The sequence below is a fragment of the Chelonoidis abingdonii genome, chromosome 11, assembly GCF_003597395.2.
Source record: "Chelonoidis abingdonii isolate Lonesome George chromosome 11, CheloAbing_2.0, whole genome shotgun sequence".
Taxonomy (NCBI): Eukaryota; Metazoa; Chordata; order Testudines; family Testudinidae; genus Chelonoidis; species Chelonoidis abingdonii.
In genome coordinates, this window is record NC_133779.1 from 43175862 (window position 1) to 43198790 (window position 22929).

A 22929-nucleotide genomic window follows, 5' to 3' on the forward strand; every position below is an offset into this window, starting at 1 on the left:
ATATATTACCCGCTATGGCGGCGCCACTCTAGGTGGCGACCTGCCGGCCCGCTGGAGTTGCTAGGGTAAAAGTCTTCTGACGAACGTGCATGCGCGGCGCGTACACCTACTGGAATGGATATGAGCAACACATCTCGAAGAACAACAGTTACAAAGGTGAGTAACCGTGTTTTCTTTTTCTGTGTTTGTACAGCACCTAGTACAACAGAGTCCTGGTTCATGGCTCATGCTCCTGGATACTACAGTAGTACAAATAATTATTAATAATAATCATAATAACAAAGACACTCTCTTCCCTATTCATTGAAATGAACTGGATGTTTACAAAATACCAATTTTAACTAGACTAAAAATCTTCCCTTCCACATTGTGCATTTTTTGCTCTTTTTGTGATGATAGGTCCCTAATTCTCTAGTCACCATAGAGTCCCCCAGAGTAGACAGGATCCAAATTCATAAGATAAAAAGCAAAGGGGAAAAAAACACACCCATTTGCTTTCCCCTCTGCAGTCACCTTTAAGATGTAGCTCAGTGTTTCAGTTCAGCCCCTTGGTTTACTGGGCTTCAGCACTTCCCCTCAAATGAATTTTAGCCAACAGTGTCTTCATCTTGGAACAAGGTTTCCTAACTAACTGTTCATAGAAAGTTCTGGATAAGCAAGATTGGCTGGCTTGGGACCAGGTAATGGGATATGAATTCCTTTAACCCTAATTAACCACTTCCAGCCCCAAAGGCCATGTTGGGGAAAGGCCATTTGCCGTCTTACGTGTCCTCATCTCACTTGGCACTAATCAGTATCATCATTGGCACACACAGCAGAGAAGTCAAGGACTAAACTGGCTATGGAGGCTTAATCAGCCTGTCACCTCTGCTGGGGAAAGCACTTTGGCAGTGGGGAAGCTGGCATTGCCTCTGTCCATGTCCTACCTGTTCTTTTCTAACCATGGGACTCGCTCTCTAAGGATATGCCTACACAGCAAAAAGCAAAACAAAACCTATGGCAGCAAGTCTCAGAGCCTAGGTCAGCTGACTCTGGCTCATGGGTGTTGTGTGACGGGTAAAAACAGCAGTGTAGATGTTCTTGATTGTACTAAAACCTGGGGACGTAGACCCTCCCCCCTCGCTGGTTTCAGAGCCCAGGCTCCAGCCTGAGTGGGAGTGTCTACAAGGCTATTTTTAGCATCATAGCGCAAGACCAAATCAGTTGATGTACACTCTAGAACTTGCTGCTGCAGGGCTGTTTTTTGGCTTGGTCTGGGTTTTTTTGCTGTGTAGATGTGCTCTTAGGCACTTTTCATGTATATCACATTGAGCCCAGTGTGTCTCTGCATTTCCTTTAAGATATGGCCATGCTATTTTATTTACAGAGCCGCAGATAAAGTCCAGAGACTTGCAGTTTGTTTGTGACACTCAGTAAGGGCTTCGGATTGTATCATGAAGTTGGGCAAGTGGTGACCCTCAGGCTGAATTATTCCATGTAGAGGTGGCTGAATTTCTATCTTGTCCAGGGTAACAAGACATCACAAGTGCTATGGGCATTATCTGAAGCAAGTCTGTATATTTTCTTTTAATTACCCATTACCATGATATCTAAGTCCAGGGCTGGGGAGAGAGTTTCAGAGGCCCAGTTAGTGCCTACGATGCCCCCCATCCACAAAAGTAGGTCTGTACAGAGCTGCTGCATGTCTGAGCTACCTTTCTGCATTGTTTCTTGTTTGTAATATACATCGCACATGTGCCAAGGTCACCAATCCAGGCACTACTCTTTCCAGGGCTGGCTTTAGGCCGATTCCCCAGAATTGGGCCCCACGCCTAAGAGGGCCCTGCGCCTTAGGCGCCTTTTTGAATTTTCTTTTTATTCATCTGGTGGTGGTCCACTCCGGGGGTCTTCAGTGGCATTTTGGCAGCGGGGATGGGGGGGGTGTTGTTCTGGAGGTCTTCGGTGGCATTTTGGCAGTGGGGGGTCCTTCGGTGCCACGGAAGACCCAGAGCAGACCCCCCACCACTGAAGTGCCATCAAAGCCCCAGACTGCTGCCAGGTATTCGACTCGGGCCCCGCAGTTGTTAAAGCCAGCCCTGGCTCTTTCTTATGCCTTAACCCATTCCCAGCAGCCCACTGGAGGGAGAAGCAGAAGTATTTCCTCCCACAAGGGGCCATTTTCCTCTGTCAGCAGTGCACTTGCCCAGTGATGTCCAATTAGTCTAGTGGCCCCATGATAGACTGTATCCTTCTCCTCATCCTCTTCTGCCTGCCTTCCCACATCTCTGTGCTCTCTGGTCTGCACTTAATTTTTGGCTAGCAAAAGCAGAGAGGACTACGATGTGGATGTGACTATCCAATTTGTATGCATGTATCATGTCTGTATCTAAAGTTAGGAATATGGACTATGTAACAACTACAACTGGAGGTGTATTGGGAAGACACCCACCAGAGGAGAAGGCCATCAAATTTGATGTGCCATCAGGAAGGAACAACAAAACCATGAAGATACTAATCTCTCCCTCCTGGGAGGCATGGGGCTCAGAGGGGGGAATTAACTGTGACACTACTTGGTCAGATGGTCTTGTCACCTTATACTGAATATTACCTGGGACTTTTTGTAACTTTCCACTGGAAGGGAAAGAGGTGGGGGCAAGTTTGGGAAACAAAGGATTCCCACCTTATGTAAATCCTATTTAAGGGTGGGAAGGAAAGCAAACGGGACTCCTCTCCATGGCCTGTTTGCCCAAGAAGAGTGCTAAAGCCACCTGAAGGGAAGACGGCGGTGGGGGGGAGTCCAGACTGAGACAGGGGTCCAGTCTGAAAAATATAATTGGAATTCTGAACCACAGAAACTCTGCAGACTGACTAAAATAATATTTAGGGTAAGAAATAACATTTTATAACCTTAAGTATATTGATCTTAGCTTGCGTACTTTGTTTTATTTGCGCAGTAATCTGCTTTGTTCTGTCATCTTAGATTCACTTAAAATTCACCTTTTGTAGTTAATAAAGCTGTACAAATATTTCCATACAGTGCAAGACAGTCGTATTTTTGGGGTTTGTCTCCCAAAAGGGGTGGGCATGTGAGTGCTGGGGGAGGGAGCCCTCTCGCACAGAGATGACTTCAGCCTGTGTCTGCAGCAGGGCGTGGCTCTACCTGTGTGTGTGCTGCAAGAGGCCAGAGACCCTAATTCAGCACAGCAGGGAGAGGGAACCCAGGTTGATTGTCCAGGGGAGGTTCAGTTAAACCCCAGCATATCAGATGGCATCCCAGAAGTGGGGTCCAACCTGTCACAAGGAGCATTTATAAAACTAAAGAGAATGTGGCTTTTAGCAAGCCCTTCATTTGGGATTAGATATCCTTTTCTCTTAGACCCCGGGTGTAACTTTTATTTGAAAGCTTCTGTTTCAAGTCTGCTTCATCCTCAGCTGCTCCAGGTATGGTTTTAACTCAGGTCCTGACTTTATCCTCTCTTTTTATTCCCTCTGGGAAGGTGGCTTCATTTGGGATCGTCAAACATGGCTGTCTTGGAGGTGCCCTTGTTCTCAGGTTTCCGAGCAGATATTGAGAGCCTGGAGCAGGTAAGATGTTGTGATCAGAGTGCAGAGCATGTGCTTAGGGGTTGGCCTTGGCTCTTTCATTACCAGGGATTCCCTTTGAAGTGCTTGTGGAGGTAAATGCCATATTATGTGAGAAGAGATCTAATTAAAATCAGAGGGTTGGAGATTTCAGTTGTCAGAAAATATTTATCTGAAGTGGGGAAACAGATGTTCTGAGTAAGATTAACAAATTTACCTAAGTCAGCCAAATAAGCCTTTATTACTGTGCATAGTTTATGGTAATTAAATGAGACTCATTTGGAAAAGCTGAAGTGAAACTGTGCTCCAACAGGAGCTGTTTATAGCTTCTTAGGGGCTGTATTAGTTTCAACATCTGGATTCTATTTCATTGGAGGCTCTGTGTCTTGGAATCTTTTTTTCTGGGAGAACATCATGTTTATTGCAAGCTAAACTGAGGTGGACAGAATGTGCCTCTTGCCCAGCCAGCCCTCTAGAAGGGAGGAACTACAATCTTCAGGTTCACTTTAGGCTTTGTTGCAGCATTACACTGTTTTCATTGCTTTTTTATATTGTTAGTGATGCTTTATCTGAAGAGAGAGAAGAAACTAACATGCTATTGCTGAGAAACAGCAAAAGAACTCATCAGGAATTTCTCTATACAACAGACCTCTTCTTTTAATGGCCTTGTCTTTTCTGTGGAGGGAGAAAGCTGTGTTCATAACCCAAGTTAACTAACAAGGTACAATTCTAATGAAGACAAAGCAGTTTAATTTGACTTACTAACTCACATGAAGACTACATACTGCCTTGTCTTCACTAGGATTGTACCTCAAGTTAGTTAACTTGAGCTGAGACTGCACCTCTTCCCCCCACAGTGAAGATGAAGCCATTATGTGCATCTTCAGAGGGCTGTAGTTTGAGTCAAAACTTGCCCTCAGATACTTGCACAACTGTCAGTGAAGCCAGTGAGATTGTTTTGTTGTGTTTTTTTGTTTTTGTTTTTAGTATCTGAGAATAGAATTTGACCTCTTATGCATTCGGGGAGCATGGACACTTGTTTTTGTGCAGATATATGTGCTATAATGCATGCAGCATTTACTTTAAAAGAAAATGGGGATTCCAAGGGTGCACACACTTGTATCCTGCTACCCATATTTACAAAACCTTTTCCAATCTGCTGTGTTTTTAAATATGCATTTGAAAATTTAATTTTTCTTTCACTTACCGGCTAATTCCTGAGTCTGGGATTCTCTTGTTGCAGGGAAAAAGTGGTACAATCATAAATGCCTAAAGCAGAGTAGAACATGCAGGAAAACCCAGGTCAGATTGTGGGGAACCCTAGAGTCCTTGCTATAGAGATAGTAATGTTGAACCTCTCCTGCTTCTTTTTTTACAGACTGCAGAGGATGTGTGGGTAATACATATGTTGTCTATAGGTAATAGGAGGCTGCATATCAGTATAAGGAAATATCACCAACAGGAGTCTTCCATATTGCTGTGTGGAAGATAGTGAGGAAATAACTGAGGGGCCTATGCTGGTCTTGGTTTACGTTTGGATTACTTCCTGTGGAAGTGCTCTAAGTAAAGGCAAAAGGATATGGGTGGAAAACTGGCTTAGGAACAGGAGACTCAGGGCAGCTTTAGAACAGATAGAAACATTCCCAGCTGGAATCACTGTCAAGACCTCTTCTCTATTAGCCAGAGGGATGTATGATGAATAGGTGAGCTGATACTGTTCTGAAAGGAGGCTATTACTTTGAAGGAGGCACATACAGATCAATGGAGAGAATACCAGCTGTGAAGGGCAAATGGAGTTGCTGGGCTTTGTCTCCTTGCAGAAGAGGAGGCTCTGAGGTTTCAAAAATAATGGAAGGGACTGATTGTTGCTAATGATAAATTGTTCACACTGGAGAGGTGATCAAACACCAGGAGTGAACTGCAAGCACTCCTCTGCTGGACAGAATTGCGTTACACAAATGGGACTAAATCTTTGGAATATGTTACTGAAAAAGGCAATCAAAGCAAATAGTATAAAAGAGTCTGAGAGAGGTCCAGGAAAAGCAAGGAGTGAAATACTAGGAAGCACTGGCATATTGGGCTAAGAAGCCAACCCCAGGGGCTGCTTATATTCTTGGTAGGGCCTGATGCAGCTGAAGAAGCAGTAAGAGCTCTCAGGACCCAGGACACACTGTGTTGTCCTAACCTATACCTCCCCACAGCACAGGAACATTGGAATGAGCCGCAGGGATGGATTTTCCTCTTGGGGTTTTCAGGTGCTGACACTTTTTTTTTTTTTTTTTTTGAGACTTCAAGGTTTGTGTTAGTTAATCCTAGAATGGTTTTGGCCTAGAGAATTGTGTTCTAATATTAGACTTTCATGGCTGTGCCAGCCAGGTGTTTCTCTAATACATGGAGGGTATGAATTATTGAGGTTTGTTCTGCACACACTATAGATCAAGAGCTTTAAAGTAGGAACAATTCCACTCCTGAACAGAGGGCCAGCGCAGGGCCTGTTCAGTATACACATCATCAAGACTTAATGGTTCATGCTGGCACGCTGCTCAGGGTGAATTTCACTCATTCTGAATAAAGCCAGCTTTACTAGTAGTTTTTATGTGTGGGTTAATGCCAGAGTGTTTGTACCATGATCTAGGACAGGGGTTTTCAAGCTTTTTCTAAGACTCCACCAACAAGTTATAAAAACTTCATGGCCTGCTTACGCCACAACAACTTTTTTCTACATATAAAGCCCACAGCCAGCATTAGGGAGTTGCAAACAAGATGTGGTGTCCAGCCCTAGGCACCAAGGGGCCCCAAAGATAAATTGTAGATTGCCACGTATTCGCAGGGGCGAAAGGAAATGCAGGCCTGTTATTTACCAGGCTGCACGTGGCAACAGACTATATAGGTAAGAGATGCAAGGAGAGTATGGGTCACGAGGCAGACTGCAGACACACACACACACAACTAAAATCAATCAATTTAAAATTTTATTGGGGATAGTTACAAGGGGTAAGAGAGCAGCTTATGATTAGCTAATAGAGTTAACAAAACCTAAAACACACAATGCCTAAAATATCTACTAACAATATTTACAAACAAAATGCAGCATTTAGTAATAACTGATACTTACAAATACAAACCAACACATCACGACCGGCAAACGTAGAAGCTCTATTTGAAACACGTGAGCTGAGAGAGAGGCTTCGAGGTGATCAGGCTCGGTTACGGCATACACGGCATACACGGGATACACGGGACACGTTTTCTCCTCTCTCTGCCTGCACATGGCAGGGCAACCCCTAAAATACCCACTATGACATCACAGAAGTGTCATAGTGGACAGACCCCAAAACCTGTGTGTGTTCGCCTCTGATTGGCACAAGCAATGTTTACACCAAATAGGGGAGCAGGTGCCAAAAGGTCTGGCTTCGCCCCCAAAAGGTGAGGTAACGCATATTGTTGTAGAATGGGTCCAATACTGAATGACAAAAGAAGAGGCCAGGGCAATACCGGTCTGGCAAGTGATACAGGATGCAGACAGGAACCCATTCTAACAATAAAGCCCACAGCCAGCATTAGGGAGTTGCAAACAAGATGTGGTGTCCAGCCCTAGGCACCAAGGGGCCCCAAAGATAAATTGCCCAGGCTTTGACCTTAGACCCAGGTTGCAGAGTTCAGGGCCCTAGTCTTCAGCCCTGCATGGAGGGGCTTCAGCTTTCTGCCCTGGGCCCCAGCAAATCTAACACTGGCCCTGCTTGATGGACTCACTGAAAGCTGGTCGCAGCCCGCCGGGAGGCCCTGGACCTTTGGTTGAGAACCACTGATCTAGGAATCGGGAACTCCTGAGGTTTTAATCCCAGTTCCCCCATGGATTCACTGTGTGATCTTAGCTGGTCACTTCTCTCTGTGCCCCAATATCCTTCATCTGCTAACTGTTCTATTCAGCACCCGGGTGCTTTAATGATGGATGAGTCAGAAGGGCCTTAGCCTTTCAGTGAGTGGTCATAAAAAGCTTTGGGCACTGCACCACAAATCTGCCACAGAATATTTGAGACAGGTGCGACCTCAGGGATTTGGGTGTCCCATTTAGCCAATGTTGAGGTGCCGCAGGCCTCCTTTCCAAATGCTGACTTGCATCCTGGGGGACAGAACAGAACAACACGGAACATATCCAAGCCAGAGTAGAGAAGGGGTCAAAGACTGACCCACACTGGATGTATTGTTAAATGCACATGATGCTTCCCAGATATTAATGTGAGTTTAAATCCCTCCCCTGTCACAGCTGAATGATCTCTCCAACACATTAGGCACAAACAGGCATTTCCCAAGCACTGGGCACACAAGTCTGTCTTTGCTTCCTCCCTATAAACAAATGTTTGTGGTGGCCTTTCCCATCTCCCTTTATCTGATCTCCCCTGTTCCCAGTGCCCCCAGAGTTTCTGTTAGGGAGGGGAGTCAGGAAAGGATCTCAGTTCACCAGTGGTCTGGTTTTTTGTTTGTTTTTTTTTGGGGGTGGAGGGAGGGTTGTGCCCTTTAAGACTCTGGTTCCATAGAGTAACAGAATTTTCTTTCCCCATTGCTTGGGGTGCGGGGGGAGAGTGAACCCTTGGAGCACCCAGAACATGCATCATCTATGCTGAGAGAGATTTAACTCCCTGCAGCTCCATCCTCTTGCCTTTGGAAGCGGCACTGCGATTTGCAAGTTCTTATTGCCCAGGAGCTGATTCAGATTCAACCAGTCTGCAAGTTCTGTGAACCAAACGCTCTGCAGACAGCACTCCTTCCTGTCTGGTGAAAAAGTTGTTTGTATGGGAAAAGGTGCTGAGCAGTCCATTCCCAGAGTCCTCTGTGGGGCTGCAGCTGAGTGATTCCCACTGGAGATAATAGGAGTCATTCAGCTAGAAGATATAACTCCTTCAGGAGCAGTTTGCAAAGGTCTGTGGCCCAGCCTCCCTTTCTGCAGGTGCAATTTGCACCCACAAAAATGAACTGTAGGTGGAGATCTCAATTCACACCTGTAGCACTTGGAGGCATTGCACAGATATGCACTTGCAGTTCAGTTGTGACACGAAATGTGCATGCAAATTGTGCCTACAAAAGGAGGCTGCTCTTTTTAACACACAGCCCCAAATGTGCCTCTCATTTACACCACTTTATTTGTCATTAGAGACCCAAGACATTTCTATCTATATGTTTTCTTGCTGCTCCCACTCTCTCCCCCATCCCATGCACTCACCACCATGTTCTAGGGGTTTTTATAAATCAGGTTTCCTCATTAGGTGTTTGCACTCATAAGGGAATAGTGTGCACAGAGGGGATTCCCACAGAGCTCTAGGGATGGTGATGGTTAATGAAGAGGCAGCCCCCCTTACTGTGTAGCCACAAATCCTCCTAATAGTGCTTGGTGTCGACAAGGTCGGGGTCACCACAGGCTGGCATATGAAACTTCACCAAAAAAATGCAACTTTAGCTGAGCAGAGCATTTGCCGGTGGCGCCAGTCTCACCGAGCCCTCATAAAAGAACTGTCTGCAGCCCTCCATAGCTGAGTAATAACAGCCACCACCAGGCCCCTAAAATTATACGGACAAATTAAATTGGCCCTTTCCATATTGTGTGGGACTTAAACACATGTTCCTTTTCTTGTTATAGTAATAGCAGGAAGCTGTGTGCAGGGTTTTACAGCTCTGAGCAGCACACTAAAGAAATTCACAGCTAAAAATATTAGTAGCAGGTTGGGTGAATTACAGTGCATGTGCTTTTAGCCCCACATTGTATCTCTTAACAACTAATAATAATGCCTTGCCCTCCTCTCCATTGGGTGTTAATCCTGGGTTCTCAAAGCACTTTGGGATTAGTATTTTAAGAGTTGTATGAAAAATACTGTTTTCATATCACAAATGGGTCAACAAAGAGGTTAAGGGAGTTGCCTAAAATCACATAGAGCACAGCTGGGAATAGAACCCAAGCATCCAGGCTTCTTCTAATCCACTGGACATCACGCCAGTGGATTTAATAGGAATCTAATTAGAAATGGTTTTAAAAACCTATAGAATTTAATAGGGAGCAAGACCCTTTCTATGGACCTTTGAGGTATCCTATAGCATTCTGTAGTAGCGATATAATTATCTGTTTCTGTGGAATTCATTCAATAGTCATGTTATTTTCTGATAAATTCTCTTGAACTTTTCCATAAGGGTAGTAATCCTGCTGCACTCACAGCACAGGGAGAACAGCTCTGGAGACACTGATGAACACCAGATGAAGTGGATTTCAGGGAGCCAGCACTGTAGGTGTGGGTCTTGCTCTGAAATCCCCAGTGTGTGCAGATCATCACAGTACAGTAATTGATGAGCATGTGCAGAATAAGCATAGGTGCCTGACTAAAACAATGTGTACTGTGATTCCTTGTGGCTCCAGAGGTAGAGAAGGTGAATAGTAGGGGCTTGGCCTGACCTCCTTATCTCAAGGGAGGGTGCCAAGGACTTTTTCAGATGGCTGCTCTTTTCAAATGTAAGGATTAATTTTCCTGGCAGAAGAATGTTTTGAGTTGTTTGAGCTAGCAGCAATGGTGGGAGGGGGCCTTTAATACCCAGTGCAGTCCATCAGCATAATTCCCTGGCAGACTGAGGAAGTGTAAACAAGAGACTGCACTCTAGCAAGTGTTTTGGGGTGCCTCGGGTCCTGCTTGAGCCTTGGTACTGAAAATAATTCAGGAGCTACTCAGTTAGATTATGGATGAAATATTAGATGAGTTCCTGTGGGGATAAGCATGGCCCCCAGTAACTAGCAAGTGCTGCACCGTAACATGTTGCACCTCACAGGACACTTCACACCATAGACAGATCGCATCAGAAAAACACAAACTTAATTTCCTCCTGTGACCCTGATTGCTGCACCACCACCACCTCATCCTCCGAGGTAATTTTCCAACAGAGAGAAGTTGTGTTTTCTTTAGGTTCTGATCAGGTGTTTCCTAAGCACTTTGAAAGCTTTGTTTTTCTGTTGACTGCAAAATATTTTCCATGATATGAGTTTATGATAAACCTCTTAATTTCCTTCCAGTTATTAATGAACAAGCAAACTGGATTAAAAAGATATGAAGTTGATGGAAGAAAAATCCTTTTTTATTTTGATGAGGTAATGACTTTGTGTATGACTTTATTATTTTTCTATGTTAGGATAAGGAGGGTGAAATGATCAGTGGATCAGGCTTAAATAAAACAATAACGAATACTTTGGCTTTGGTAGCTCCTTTTAGATGAGGATCTCAGTACAAACTTTAATTGGCAAGCCTCATGAACCCCTTCTGAGGCAGGCAGCCATAATGCCACATTTTTGGCAGTAGACTAAGGCACAAAAGATGGAGGTGACTTGCCCCAGACCATACAGGAGGTCAAAATAGATCCCAGTTCCCTTAGGTTCCAATCCTATGCTTTAACCACAAGATAATCTGACATTAAAGCACCATTAGAATCACCAAAAGGACTATTTAAAAAAGGACCTTTACTCGCCGGTCCATTTGCACTGAGTATTCAGAGTCGGACCTGCAAATCAGTGCACACCTGGGAGAGGGAGCTGGTGTCTTTTCTGCCTTGCTCATAAGCAACAGAATCTTTAACTAAATTCCATTTGCAGAACAGTTTATGACTGATGATGCTGATGCACAAGCCAGAGAATGCAGCTTGGGTTTCAGCTGCCAGGCTGAGTTTGTGTCGCCAACACACTGCCCCCAGTGCAGGATGTGCCTTACACAGAACTCAGCTGGACCTGTATCTTATTTATCTATCTATCTATGCCACACTTGTCTCAGCACAGTAAACAGCTTGGTATTGGAAGGTACCTTGGTTAGTGCAGGTATCTAGCAGAGTGAGAGTTGAGTTAAATGGTGCACACTGTATAGCAGTAAGCAGTTGGCTTACTCTACTGACTTATAGATTTGCAGACTATGTTAAACTAAAACTCTTGTGCCCTTTGTGCAGATTCCTAGCCAGTGCATGACCTGTGTAAAATTTCAAGCCTTCAGAGAGTATGTAGTTGGGAAAACTGCCCCTGTCCCCATCAAAGTGTATGATTACTATGAACCAGGTATGTGCTGTTTGTCTTTGGATTTTGCTAGTGCTAAAGCCCTAGCCGCACGGCTTGTTTATAATTTGTCATTCTTGCTGCTCTGTAGCTTTTGAAGCGACTCGTTTCTACAATGTGAGTGAAAACAGCCCCCTGGCTCGGGAGCTCTGTGATGGGCCAACGTGCAATGAGGTGGAAAGCTCAGCCAACCACTGGGTTGGTAAGTTGCAGCAAAGATGAGCTGACAATCTCTGAAAGTGGAATCCAAAAGGTGTATAGCTTGGGAATTCAGAACTGAGAATGGAGGCTTTAAAAAGAGATTTATTTCAATGTCTAGAGGCTTCAGTAGTGGGTAGTTTTTAAATGCCTGTGATGAGCATAGAAATGACTACAGTAAATCAGACCAGTGATGCATTTAATTTGGTCTTCTGTCACCATCAGTAGCTAGTACATATTGCTTCAGAAGAGCAAGTAATGTACAATTATGGAATAATCTTCTAATGAAGGAAGTTTCCTCCTGATCTGTCAGTTATTGGTTGGATTATGCACTGAAAATGAAGCCTTATGTCCCTTATAATTTTCTTAATCTTTTATCTTAATTGTGGTTGCTGCTATTATTCATTCATATAAACGTTGCGATTTTTTATCGTAAGGTCTTGACCTCAGTAACAGCTTTGGCAGAGAGTTCCACAAGTTAATTATGTAGCAAGACAGAGTAGTTTCATGTGTCCGCCATTGACAATAACTTCTTCCAAGACTACTATTTCTTTGTCTCGTGTGATGCACAAATTGGTGTGTGGGGGGAGGAGGGGGGCAGATGTACTGTATACAGAGATGAAGTATTACAGCCATTGCTGCTCTTCCAGAGCGGCTGGTCTATTCCCACAGCTTCAGTAAATTCATAAACTCCTGTTGAGAAGCTGAACGGAATTTTTATTACAGTCTAGGAAGCACAAGGAAAAAAACTATAAAAATATCCTCTTCCCTCTGCTTCTGATGTTCCTGCTTCCATTTCAGGTTTTGTTCACTCTGGGCCGTGCAACAATGTTTTTGGCTGTTTAGAAGATGAGTATTTTGAGCAGTGCATGTGCTCCCGGGACTGTGGCTATGATGGGGAGCCAGTGTGTGGATCAGATGGGATAATTTATCAGAACCATTGCCAGATGGAGGTAGCATCCTGCAGGAATAATACAAGGATAGAGCAGATCCCTATGTCTCAATGTTCTGCCTGTAAGTTCCATTCAGATTCCTGTTCTGGTGTTACAAGTTAGCCAAGGCAGTCCACAACCTCTCCTGAACAAAGTCTGCTGATTAAATTGTCTGTGGACAAGTGGAGGATTTGAACTGTGTCTCCAAAAGTGAAAAGGTAGCTCCCTGTCCTGCTACACATGAGCTGGTCCTTGCATTTGGTAGAGTTAGCAGTTTCCTGCTGTGGTGAAGTGGTCACAGTTGGGTTTGCATATCTCAAGGACAAAAGAACCAGTCAAAAAGAACCTCAAGAAATTTCAGTGGCTCCTTTTTATATTCATCCAGAGTGATGTCTCCAGATATAAATGAGCCCTGTGAGAGATCTCTGAAAGATTTCCCATGTGCTTTCATCAGGTGCAGTGTGGCAATTTGATGAACTGTGCTGGATGATGGGTAGGGCACTGTGAAAATCGTGGTTTCATGGACTGCACAGAAATCCCCAAATTAGCCCAATACTGTGATTTTGTTCTCCAACAGTGAGGAAGCAGAGATGGATACCCCTGCTTCTACCTCCCCACTGAGGCTACAGCTGCTCATGGGGCATTAGCAGGCCACGCCCATGCTAGAGGCGGGCAGGGAAGTGGTGGGGGTGATGGGCAGGTGGGTGTTCTCAACAATGGGCAGGGTGATGAACGCCACCTGGATGAGCAGAGAGAGCCAACTGTGTGTAGATTCAACCACATGGTGCCATCTGGTCTGGCCCAGTCCTGCCTGGGCAAAGGATCAGGGCTTGGCTCGCTTCACCCTCAGCACTAGCTACCAACTGCTGCTTCCTGTATGCCCAGCGGGGAGAGCGGGTCAGCACTGACAACATGGCAATTAGGAGCCCTGGCCTGGCCCACTTCACTGTGGCCCCTGCAGGCCTGGAGGAGAGACATAGGGTTACTAACCCTTCAGGATTGTCCTGGACTCTCCAGGAATTAAAGATTAATCTTTAATTAAAGATTAAGTATTATGATGAAACCTCCTGGAATATATCCAGTTGGAGTTGGCAACCCTAGAGAGACACCACTGTGCCAGCTGGCTAGGAGCTGAGGTGGATCCATCCCACCAGCCCTATCCCCTTAGGGCAGGGCCCCCTCACACCGTGACAACCCCCTCCCCGCCACACACACCTGCTTGTGTTCTACGTGGTGGCGGTGCTGAATACTGTGCTGGTCACAGTGTGGGGATTGATTCCAGTCTCAGCTCCTTTCCAGATGGCACTGAGGTGTCTCCCCAAGGGCTGTGAGGGCCACAGCAGGGCAGAGAGGAAGCAGCAGGGGCGACCTGGGCCAGAATGAGCCAGGCTCCAATCCCTGCCGTGGGCTGGGCTGGGCTGGCACCATGGGGTTCATCTGCACATGCTGAGCTGGCTCTCACTCCACACCCAGGTGGTGTTCCTCACCTTGGTTTGTTAGTGAGACATCCTGTTGTCGTCTCTACACTCCATAGGTTAGGGCTGGCCCGCTAACTGTCCACAAGCAGCCACAGCCTCAGAGAGGAAGCAGAAATGGAAATTTCCACTGCCAACTCCCCTCTGGTGGAAAATTGCAACAGTTCGGGGTGGACTTGGCAGCCATGCATATTCTGTGAAATTTGAACATTTACCCAGACACTGCCTTCAATTTAAAAAAAAAAATCCAGAACTTTCTCCGCCCTTAATCATGGGGAACTGAAACATTTTATAGCAGTTCTGTAACCAACATTGTGGCAATTGTATCATTTTCTTCTACAGCCAAGAATTTGCCAGAAGAAAGAGAAACACATTTCCATGCAATTGAGCTGCCTAGCATTCAGCTAACTCCTGCAGGTATTGTCTTGTCTTTAGATTGATCTAAGACCCCTTTTTCTTTGAGTTTAAAGCTGATCACTAAGAATAAGTGACTCAAGTAATTTTTTTGCATTTTGCAAAAAAAAAAGCAAAAACTAGGTAGAAAATCTGAAAGTTAGAAAAAGCAAGAAGGTAGGAGAATTTAAGCCAAATGAATGCACGAATGTGAGCCTAGCTCTTCTTGTCCTGTTTTGAAAAAATGAACATGTGCTGTGTGCTGCCTCCAGTGCACATGGGAGCCTGAGATTTAATGGCAGCTAGTTATGTATGGAGAGGGGCAGGTGAATGCCAAACCCTGGGATATGGGGAGCTTGTATTAAGCAGCTGTCATAGCATCTCATTAGCACTGTTAAACTGAAAACTTCCCATTTGAGATCAGACTGGTGTAGTTTGTCCTAGCAAATGAGTCAGGGGGACCTGGTGCCAGCTGGACCATTTGCAGGAACCCTGTAGATTGCAGCTGAATCAAATTTATCCTTAACTATTCTGTTAAACTTTTCAGATGGCTGCTCTAATCCTGTTATTAAAGCCTCTATCTGGGGTAAATGGCCTTAAGTGCAAGGTGAAGGGGAGTGAGAAGGAGCTGCCAGTTTACTGGGTTTGAATGAATTGAGGAAGCTGGCTGCTCATTTCAGTTGGTGCTTTTATTTAGGGGAAGTCCCCCCCCGCCCCCCCAAGATTCATATGTCAAACTTGCTCAGGAGTTACAATAAATCTTGTGAGGAAGCATTGGAGGTGGGTCAATAGAGTAGTTGTTTCACAGCATTTCTAGTAAATAAACGGGACTGGATTTTTCCTGGTTGCTTTCCACTCAACAATTCTTCCTTGGGCTCAAACTCCCCCAACAAATCAGCAAAACAAATAGTTTCTGTAGAGTCAGAAGTAAATAGACAGAAGCTGTGTCCCCCTCCCTCTTCCATGTTCTCCTGACACTGAGGCTCAGACCAGAATATATGCAGCCCTCTCGTGTTCCCTGCCCTTCCTTCCTCTGCTCAGCAAAAGCTACTGGGCAGCCTTTCAAAATATATAAACATGGTGGATATTCTGTTTTGAGTGTTCCCACAGGTGACCTCACCTGGGGAGTTGCAAACTGATATAGTCAGTGTGTGTCATGCTCTCGCTCTTGCGCGCTCTTTCTCTCTCTCTCTCTCTCTCTCTCTGGATTTCGGTAGTGCATAAATCAATTGATTCTCCATAAGAGTAAGTGAGATGGATGCTTGTGTTTTTCTAAGCCATGTAAATCTGGTCTGCTCTGTATCTTTCTTCCAATTGCATCTGAATCCTTTAAAACATTCACACAAGGAAAAACCACTGAAACATATTCTATTTAATGGCAAAGAAAAACAACTATGTTAATGCAGAGTTAAGGTTCCTTGATGGTATGTTATTGCTTTGCAGAATACTGTGTTGAGCAAAATTCAGACTTTTGAAAACCAAGAAATGCCCCAATATGCCCCATTAACACATACCTTTACTCTGATAACCCCACAGTTGCTGAAAGGTACAAGTTCTTCATCTCCTTTCACAGCCCATTTACTCTCACCCACAAGACACCATCTATTGAAGGACAAAAAAGGCGGGTGGGAACATAGCCCCTGCTACCTACCTTTTTTCTGGTCCCTTGGAGCTGGCAGTAGCCAATGGGAATTATTTGCACTCCATGTGCAGTCAGTGTGTTAGTCATATCTACACAAAATGGTGGAGGCAGTGGTAGAGTCTCCTTGGTTTGTTTATTTGGCATATGCAAGCCAATCAAGCCAAGCCCAGCATTCTTATCAGCAGTATTAAAGGCACAAAGATCTCTAGGAAGTTGAGTCATTTTGCAGTCCTCAACAATTGTCATGGTTTGTGGCTGCCCACATTGACACAGTGGACTGTGTTGAAAACACCACCAAAATTCTGCAGCAGCACAAATTCAATTTCTCTTGTACAAAACTGGTTCAGAATCATTGTCTGGAACTTGTTTGATAGGTTGACCGAGTGTTGTAATCCTCGAATTCCATCTGCTCATTGGATCATCCATTTCTTCAGACTGCAGACAAGCTGCAACTGGTTACTTTCGGGAGATGCGTCATGAATGCTAACCCATTGTCCCTCATCTCATTGGTAAAAGTGTCTCTGTGATATGAGGACATGTGTGGATTGCTTTGAGGCATGTAACAGAGCTGTGATTTATGATATGACAAGATATGTTTTGGACTCTGATGCATGTGAGCAGAAGGAAGAGCTGCATGTATATCTTCGGGATCCAGTATTCTTCATTTCATTGCAGAATTGTCTGTTATATAATTAGCAGGGGAAGGGATTTTATTACAAAGAGTATTGTCAGTAGTGAGCTGCGGTGTGAGAACATTATAAACATTTGTTATCTGCATGAACTCCAGGTAATATGAGTGTAGTTGGTGTCAGGTGAAGCTGTACTAAATAGTGCAGGCAGTAGTTAACTCTGCTTGGTAAAGGTGTGTTTGCGAGATCTGTGGACTACTTTGAGGTGTGTGACAGAGCTATGATTGTGATGAGAGGAGATCTATGTTTTGCATCCTCTTGTATGTGAAGAAGGGAAGAAATAAGTGTGCACCTTCAGGATGCAGTATGCATCATTTCTTTGCAAAATTTTGGAGAATTTGTCAGTAGCAGGGCACAAGGCTTTTATTACAAAGGATATTGTCAGCAGTGAGGTGAAATATAAAAGGACTCTTATGCTTTAATTATGAGTAAGTGAAAGTGTAGGTTGATATGGTATCCTGTGAGTAAATGGCTGTGAAGTGGTTCATAAATTGTACCTGTGTGGCATTCTTTCTGGTGAATTGGACATGTGTGAGTGTAAACCAGGATGTGGACCCCCTGCATCTTATAGTCACATTAACCTTTCATACTATGTGCTGTGTATATATTGAGACATTGCTTGAAGGGTGCACCAGGAAGGTGGCATAGGCAACCTTTTTTTGTTTTGTTTTTTGTTTTTCCTTTTTATCCTTTAGTAGTGTTAGGTAGAATCCTGTGGCTGAGAATAACAGGTTGTAAAAGAAGATGAAGAGCTTGTACATTTCAGCAACTGTTGGGTTAGTAGAGTAAAAGGTATATGTGTCTACAGGGCAAATTGGTGCAATGCTGAAAGAGGGCAGAGTTAAGGGTGCATGGGCCTCATGCCTCACTCACCTGAGCCAACAACCTCTTTCCTCTGCCCTGCCTCTCATCTGCCTTTATTCCCCCTCTCCTCACTGCAGCCCCAAACCCTTATCCCTCTATTCCCCTACTCCTCTGCCCCCTAATACTCCTCTCCTCCCAGGAAGCATTCACATGTCTGATTTTTTTTTCTCCTGAATACTTTGATTACATTCATCCCAAAATAAAACTGCCACCCGTGACTCTCACATTATAGCGACTTCTGGCCACTCTGTCCAAAATTCCTTTTCTTTTGGGGAGAGGATGGGGCGCTTGTGATTCACGTATCCTAAGTTGTGTTACTGGAAGGGTTAGTGCAGAGCCATCAGTCTCAACGAGGTCTGTGACTCATCAAGTCAATAAAAACAACAGGAGTACTTGTGGCACCTTAGAGACTAACAAATTTATTTCAGCATGAGCTTTTGTGAGCTACAGCTCACTTCTTCGGACGTATCTGAAGAAGTGAGCTGTAGCTCACGGAAGCTCATGCTGAAATAAATTTATTAGTCTCTAAGGTGCTACAAGTACTGCTGTTCTTTTTGAGGATACAGACTAACACGACTGCTACTCTGAAACCTATCAAGTCAATAGTACCTCTCAGTTTAACAGTGCAAGGCAGCAGAAGGAAACCATTTTTGGGAACACCTGTAACTCAGATGCCCCTTGACCAAATGACCCCAAATTTGGATTACTAATGTTACCCCATGCCACAGTGAGACACACCAAATTTCAAAGTAATCCAAGTAATCATTTAGATTTTAGAGCACTTACAAGAGTTGAGATTTAAAACATCAGATGGTGGGAAACCCTCTAGCTGTTTTTCTGCATTGGTGTATGCAGACTGTAAAAAATGTATATTTTTTTAAATATCATTCTCAATTTGGGTCCCCCAGAGTTTTAGTGAGTGCCTTGCTTTACCTTGGGTAAAACCTAGTGGATTTTGATCCACATCAGTGCAATAGTTTGGCCTCTAACTCAGAGGCAGTGCTAGCTCATTGGGGCCCTAAACAGGAATATTTTTGGGACCCCTCACCACAACACATCATAAAAAGTGAATAGGCGGCCCCCTTGAGCTGCTTGGGGCCCTAAGAAATTGCTTGGTTTGCTTATGCCTAGTGCTGGCTCTGTTCTAACTCTCCACAAAAAAATCAGCCTAAAAACTTTTTTGAAAAATGGCTATATTTTGGGTACTTATATCTCTGCAACTCCTAGATCTAATGACTCCTAGTTTGGGTCACTAGTCATACTCTGCACTCTCCTGAGACAAACCAATTCTAAAAGGATCTAAGCATGTTGATTTTTGGAGGACTTAGGTTGACCTTTATACAAAAGTTGTGACACAACTTTAGCTATAGTGACATTGCTGTGTCACTATACTACTGACAAAGGTACTGCTGGCCACATGATCTATAGACTAAGGCAAAAGTGGTGGTCTGTTGTGCCAAGTGTCTGATTTATTTGAATGTCTAAAATGTGCACCCCTCTGCTCACCATAGGCACAGGTACATTAAAACACAAACAATTGCGTCTGACTGTGTCACAGGATCTCCAGGTGCCTTGGTTATTCCAGTAAGAAGCAGGAAGCTCCTGGAAAGCACTGAGCTGTCATGGCAGAGCGAACGTTTTAAAATAAAACAAGCTAAATCCTGCTTCGGGAAAAGCAAATAGCATGTGACTCTAAATAATCCACTGGGCTCATCTTAGGTCAGCCAACCAACCACGCATTAAGTTAAACAAGTGAATGAATCCCTCCTTATCCCCCTTCCCCCAGTCCCATTTGGGCTCATTGGTTTGTTAGTGATGAAGGATGTGATTGGTTTAAGTCGGTTCAGGTGCTGTGGGGCTCTAGTGCAAGTTCAGATGATCCGTGTCTAAATCTGTGATTTCCTAAAGGGATTTAAAACTCCAGGAGCCAAATCAAGTTTCAGGTGGGTAGGGGAGAATGGACTCAGTACAGACTTAATCACCAGGAAGTGCCATTTTATTGCAGAGCTTCGTGGCGTTTATATTATCTGCAGTCCTTGTGCATTTGCTGTATCGCTTGTGCAGACTCCATTTGGCCCTGAGTGATAATTTCACTATTAGCATTTGACTGTGTTACCACAGCGATAGAAACAATGTGACCCAATTCCCTGTCAGCTCATTTGGTGGGGAACTTGGAAATGTACTTGGGCTCACTCTGGCAAAGGTACTTACAGGAGTACAGTCCCATTCACATCAGTGGAATTCCTGATGTGGTAACAGCTGCTTACATGAGTACGATCGTCCCCTCAATAAACCCATCAGCTGCACTACCCCAGCAAATGTGTGGTCTTGAGAAGCCAGAGAATGAGTTCCTGTGCATCACCAGATCCTGTCTTGTGTAGTAACTGTCCCAAGCCATGGAGCTGATGCTAATAATGTGATAGGACCAGGGTTGTTGTTCTGCTATGTTTTAGAAAAGAAATGTGTTTGCAGACTGGCGCACATGAATAGATGGATCATCCCTGCCTCACAGATATTTTCTCTTATGTTGGAGAAAATTGCAAGAATTGTCTGGGGTAGGCATTAGGGAATGACATTCACACTTGAATCACCTTACTTCCCTCAGGGAACTGCTGACAAATTGGACCGTAGGAAGAAAATCTAAATGAACAGCATGAATCCGCCAAGACCCGCCTAACCTTCCATGCTCCATTAGTGTGTCCTGTCCCTCAGCTCCCTGCCATATACTCTTTTATTTTAAAATGTAATCTCTTTGCGTCAGGGTCGTTGTTGCAAACCTGGCTGTAAGTACCTAGCATCCATTTCTGGCTGACTGGTTTTTCTACGTTGCTTGTCACGTTGATGTAAAGTAAGTAACAAGGGTAGTTCTATGAGTCCCAGGGGTCCCCTGCCTCTGCAGCTCTGACCCTCCTTCTGCTGGAGCTGGGCTGTCTGGGGCTGCTTCCAAAGCCCACTGATGCCGCTATAAAACCTCCCAGCCCCAGGTGCTGAAGACACTGCCTCTCAGCCAGCTCCAGAGTTCAGGAATGAAGTCGGCTCCCCATGGAGCCACACCATGACACCAGCTGGCTGGAACATTCTTTGCAGGCGCACTAACTGGTTAGGATTGATTGGGTTGGCCAGGGGCCACTTTTTACTTTCATCCCATCAGTGTGCAGCAAACATTGGCTGAGGCACAAACATTTGGAGATGAGGGAGCAGTTTGTGTGTAACAGGAAACATTGGCCTTTCATCTTTGCTTTGAATTGAATGCTGCATTCCTAGGAGGAGTGAGTACTGTGATCTTAATTCCATCTCTGGTGGACAGCACTCATCTATTCATAGAACGATCTCATGATCTGGCAGGTTCTCCTATGGAGGAGGTCAAGAAAGAGTGAGCGTGGAGACTGATTCTCCTTTCAGGGAAGTGGTCCCTTGCCTTTGGGCTGAGCATGCTGCTGGGAGAGTGTGGAAGGTGGTAGGAAAAGGCCTTCAAGATTGTTATTTCTGGAGTACAAACATTTTTCAAAGGCCTTGGAGAGAGGGTTCCTGTTAAATAAAACAAAATATTCTTCTTCGAGTGCTTGCTCATATCCATTCCAGTTAGGTGTGCGCGCACCGCGTGCACGTTCGTCGGAGAAACTTTTACCCTAGCAACACTCGGTGGGCCGGCAGGTCGCCCCCTGGAGTGGCACCAGACCTGATATATACCCTGCCGGCCCGACGCTCCTCAGTTCCTTCTTACCGCCCGTGTCAGTCGTTGGAACAGTGGAGCGCAGCTTAGCTGATCTCCACCTCCCGATTCACTCGTGCTTTAGCTTCTTAGTGTACATAGTTTTCTTTAGTTCTTTATTAATTACTGTTAGTATAGTTGTAGTTAGTGTATATAGTTTAAGAGGATCGGGGGTTCGCCCCTTCTCCTCCCCCGGCACCAGGGCCCATGCCCGGTTCACCGGGCTTCAAGCCCTGTGTGACCTGCCGCCGACCGATGACCACAGGAGACCCGCACGACTCCTGTTCAAAGTGCCTTGGCGAGGGCCATCTGTCAGACAAGTGCCGTATTTGTAAGGCGTTCAAGCCCCGGACCAGAAAAGAGCGGGACTCTCGCCTAAAACAACTCTTGATGGAGGCAGCTCTAACTCCTCCATCCTCGGCACCATCTCCGGCACTGGGAACAAGTGCTTCATCCGTTCCTGCACCGGCGAAGATGCCTCGGCACCTCCCGTCACCGGCCCAGTCCTCCAGCCGGCGCCGCTCACTCTCCCCGATGAGCAAGAAACTCCAGGCTCCTGCGGTACCTTCAGTCACACCGCAGTTAGAGCGCAGCTCCAGGTCGGATCGCCCGGCACCGCCTGCTTCTGCACCGTCGATTGCGGCCTCTCAGAAGCCATCGAGTCCGGTGCTGACCAGCTCCCCGGCCCACGCTGTGGTAGAGCTCGTCATACCGTCCACGCCGGAGACCTTCTCCACTGCGCGGTACCTCATAGCTCTTACAGAGCCTGAGCTGCCTCAACCCCCGGCACTGCCGGTGCGGGTCATTCAGTCGCTGGGCAAACCTGCCATGGTGCGACCATCGTCCCCGGGCACCAAGAAGCTCCACCGATCTCGTTTGGGATCCCGTGAACGTTCCTGTCTCCGGCACCGATCGCGTTCCCGGCACCGCTCACAATCCCAACGCCACTCGCAGTCCCGGCACCGTTCTCCATCCCGGTGCCAGTCGTATTCGCGGCACCGGACGAGGTCCCGGTCCCCGTCGTACTGTCGGCACCGCTCCAGATCCTGGCACCGCCGAGCCTCTCGCAGCCGATCCAGGCATCTTGATGTTCGGCACCGGTCGACCTCCTGGCACCGCGCTGGTCGTAGGTCCTGGTCCCGCTCTCCATACTGCGACGGCTCCCGCTACCGTTCGCCGGCACCGCGCAGGGACAGCTACTATGGACGCAAAGATATGGTCCAGTCTGCTTCAGCTCCCCCGTGGCCATCTCGTCACACGTCCGCCTCCCCATACGCGAATAGTGCATCCTATGGAGGATCAGACACTCAGGCCCATCAGGACCAGGGGCCACCGCAGTGGTCCTTTTGGACACCCTGGGCCTACCACCAAGCCCAGGGTGAACCATCGGGTCAA

At 45.7% G+C, this 22929-nt stretch overlaps 1 protein-coding gene across 1 annotated transcript in view; it reads left to right on the forward strand.

Annotated features, from left to right (window-relative positions):
• The window catches only part of LOC116826200 (C3 and PZP-like alpha-2-macroglobulin domain-containing protein 8), a 166580-nt gene that overhangs the window by 135713 nt on the left and 7938 nt on the right, over nucleotides 1-22929 (forward strand). The window contains 6 exon segments of the mRNA XM_032782775.2: nucleotides 3477-3564; nucleotides 10610-10684; nucleotides 11527-11632; nucleotides 11721-11831; nucleotides 12629-12841; nucleotides 14577-14651. Of these exon segments, the coding sequence (XP_032638666.1) occupies nucleotides 3477-3564; nucleotides 10610-10684; nucleotides 11527-11632; nucleotides 11721-11831; nucleotides 12629-12841; nucleotides 14577-14651 (668 nt within the window).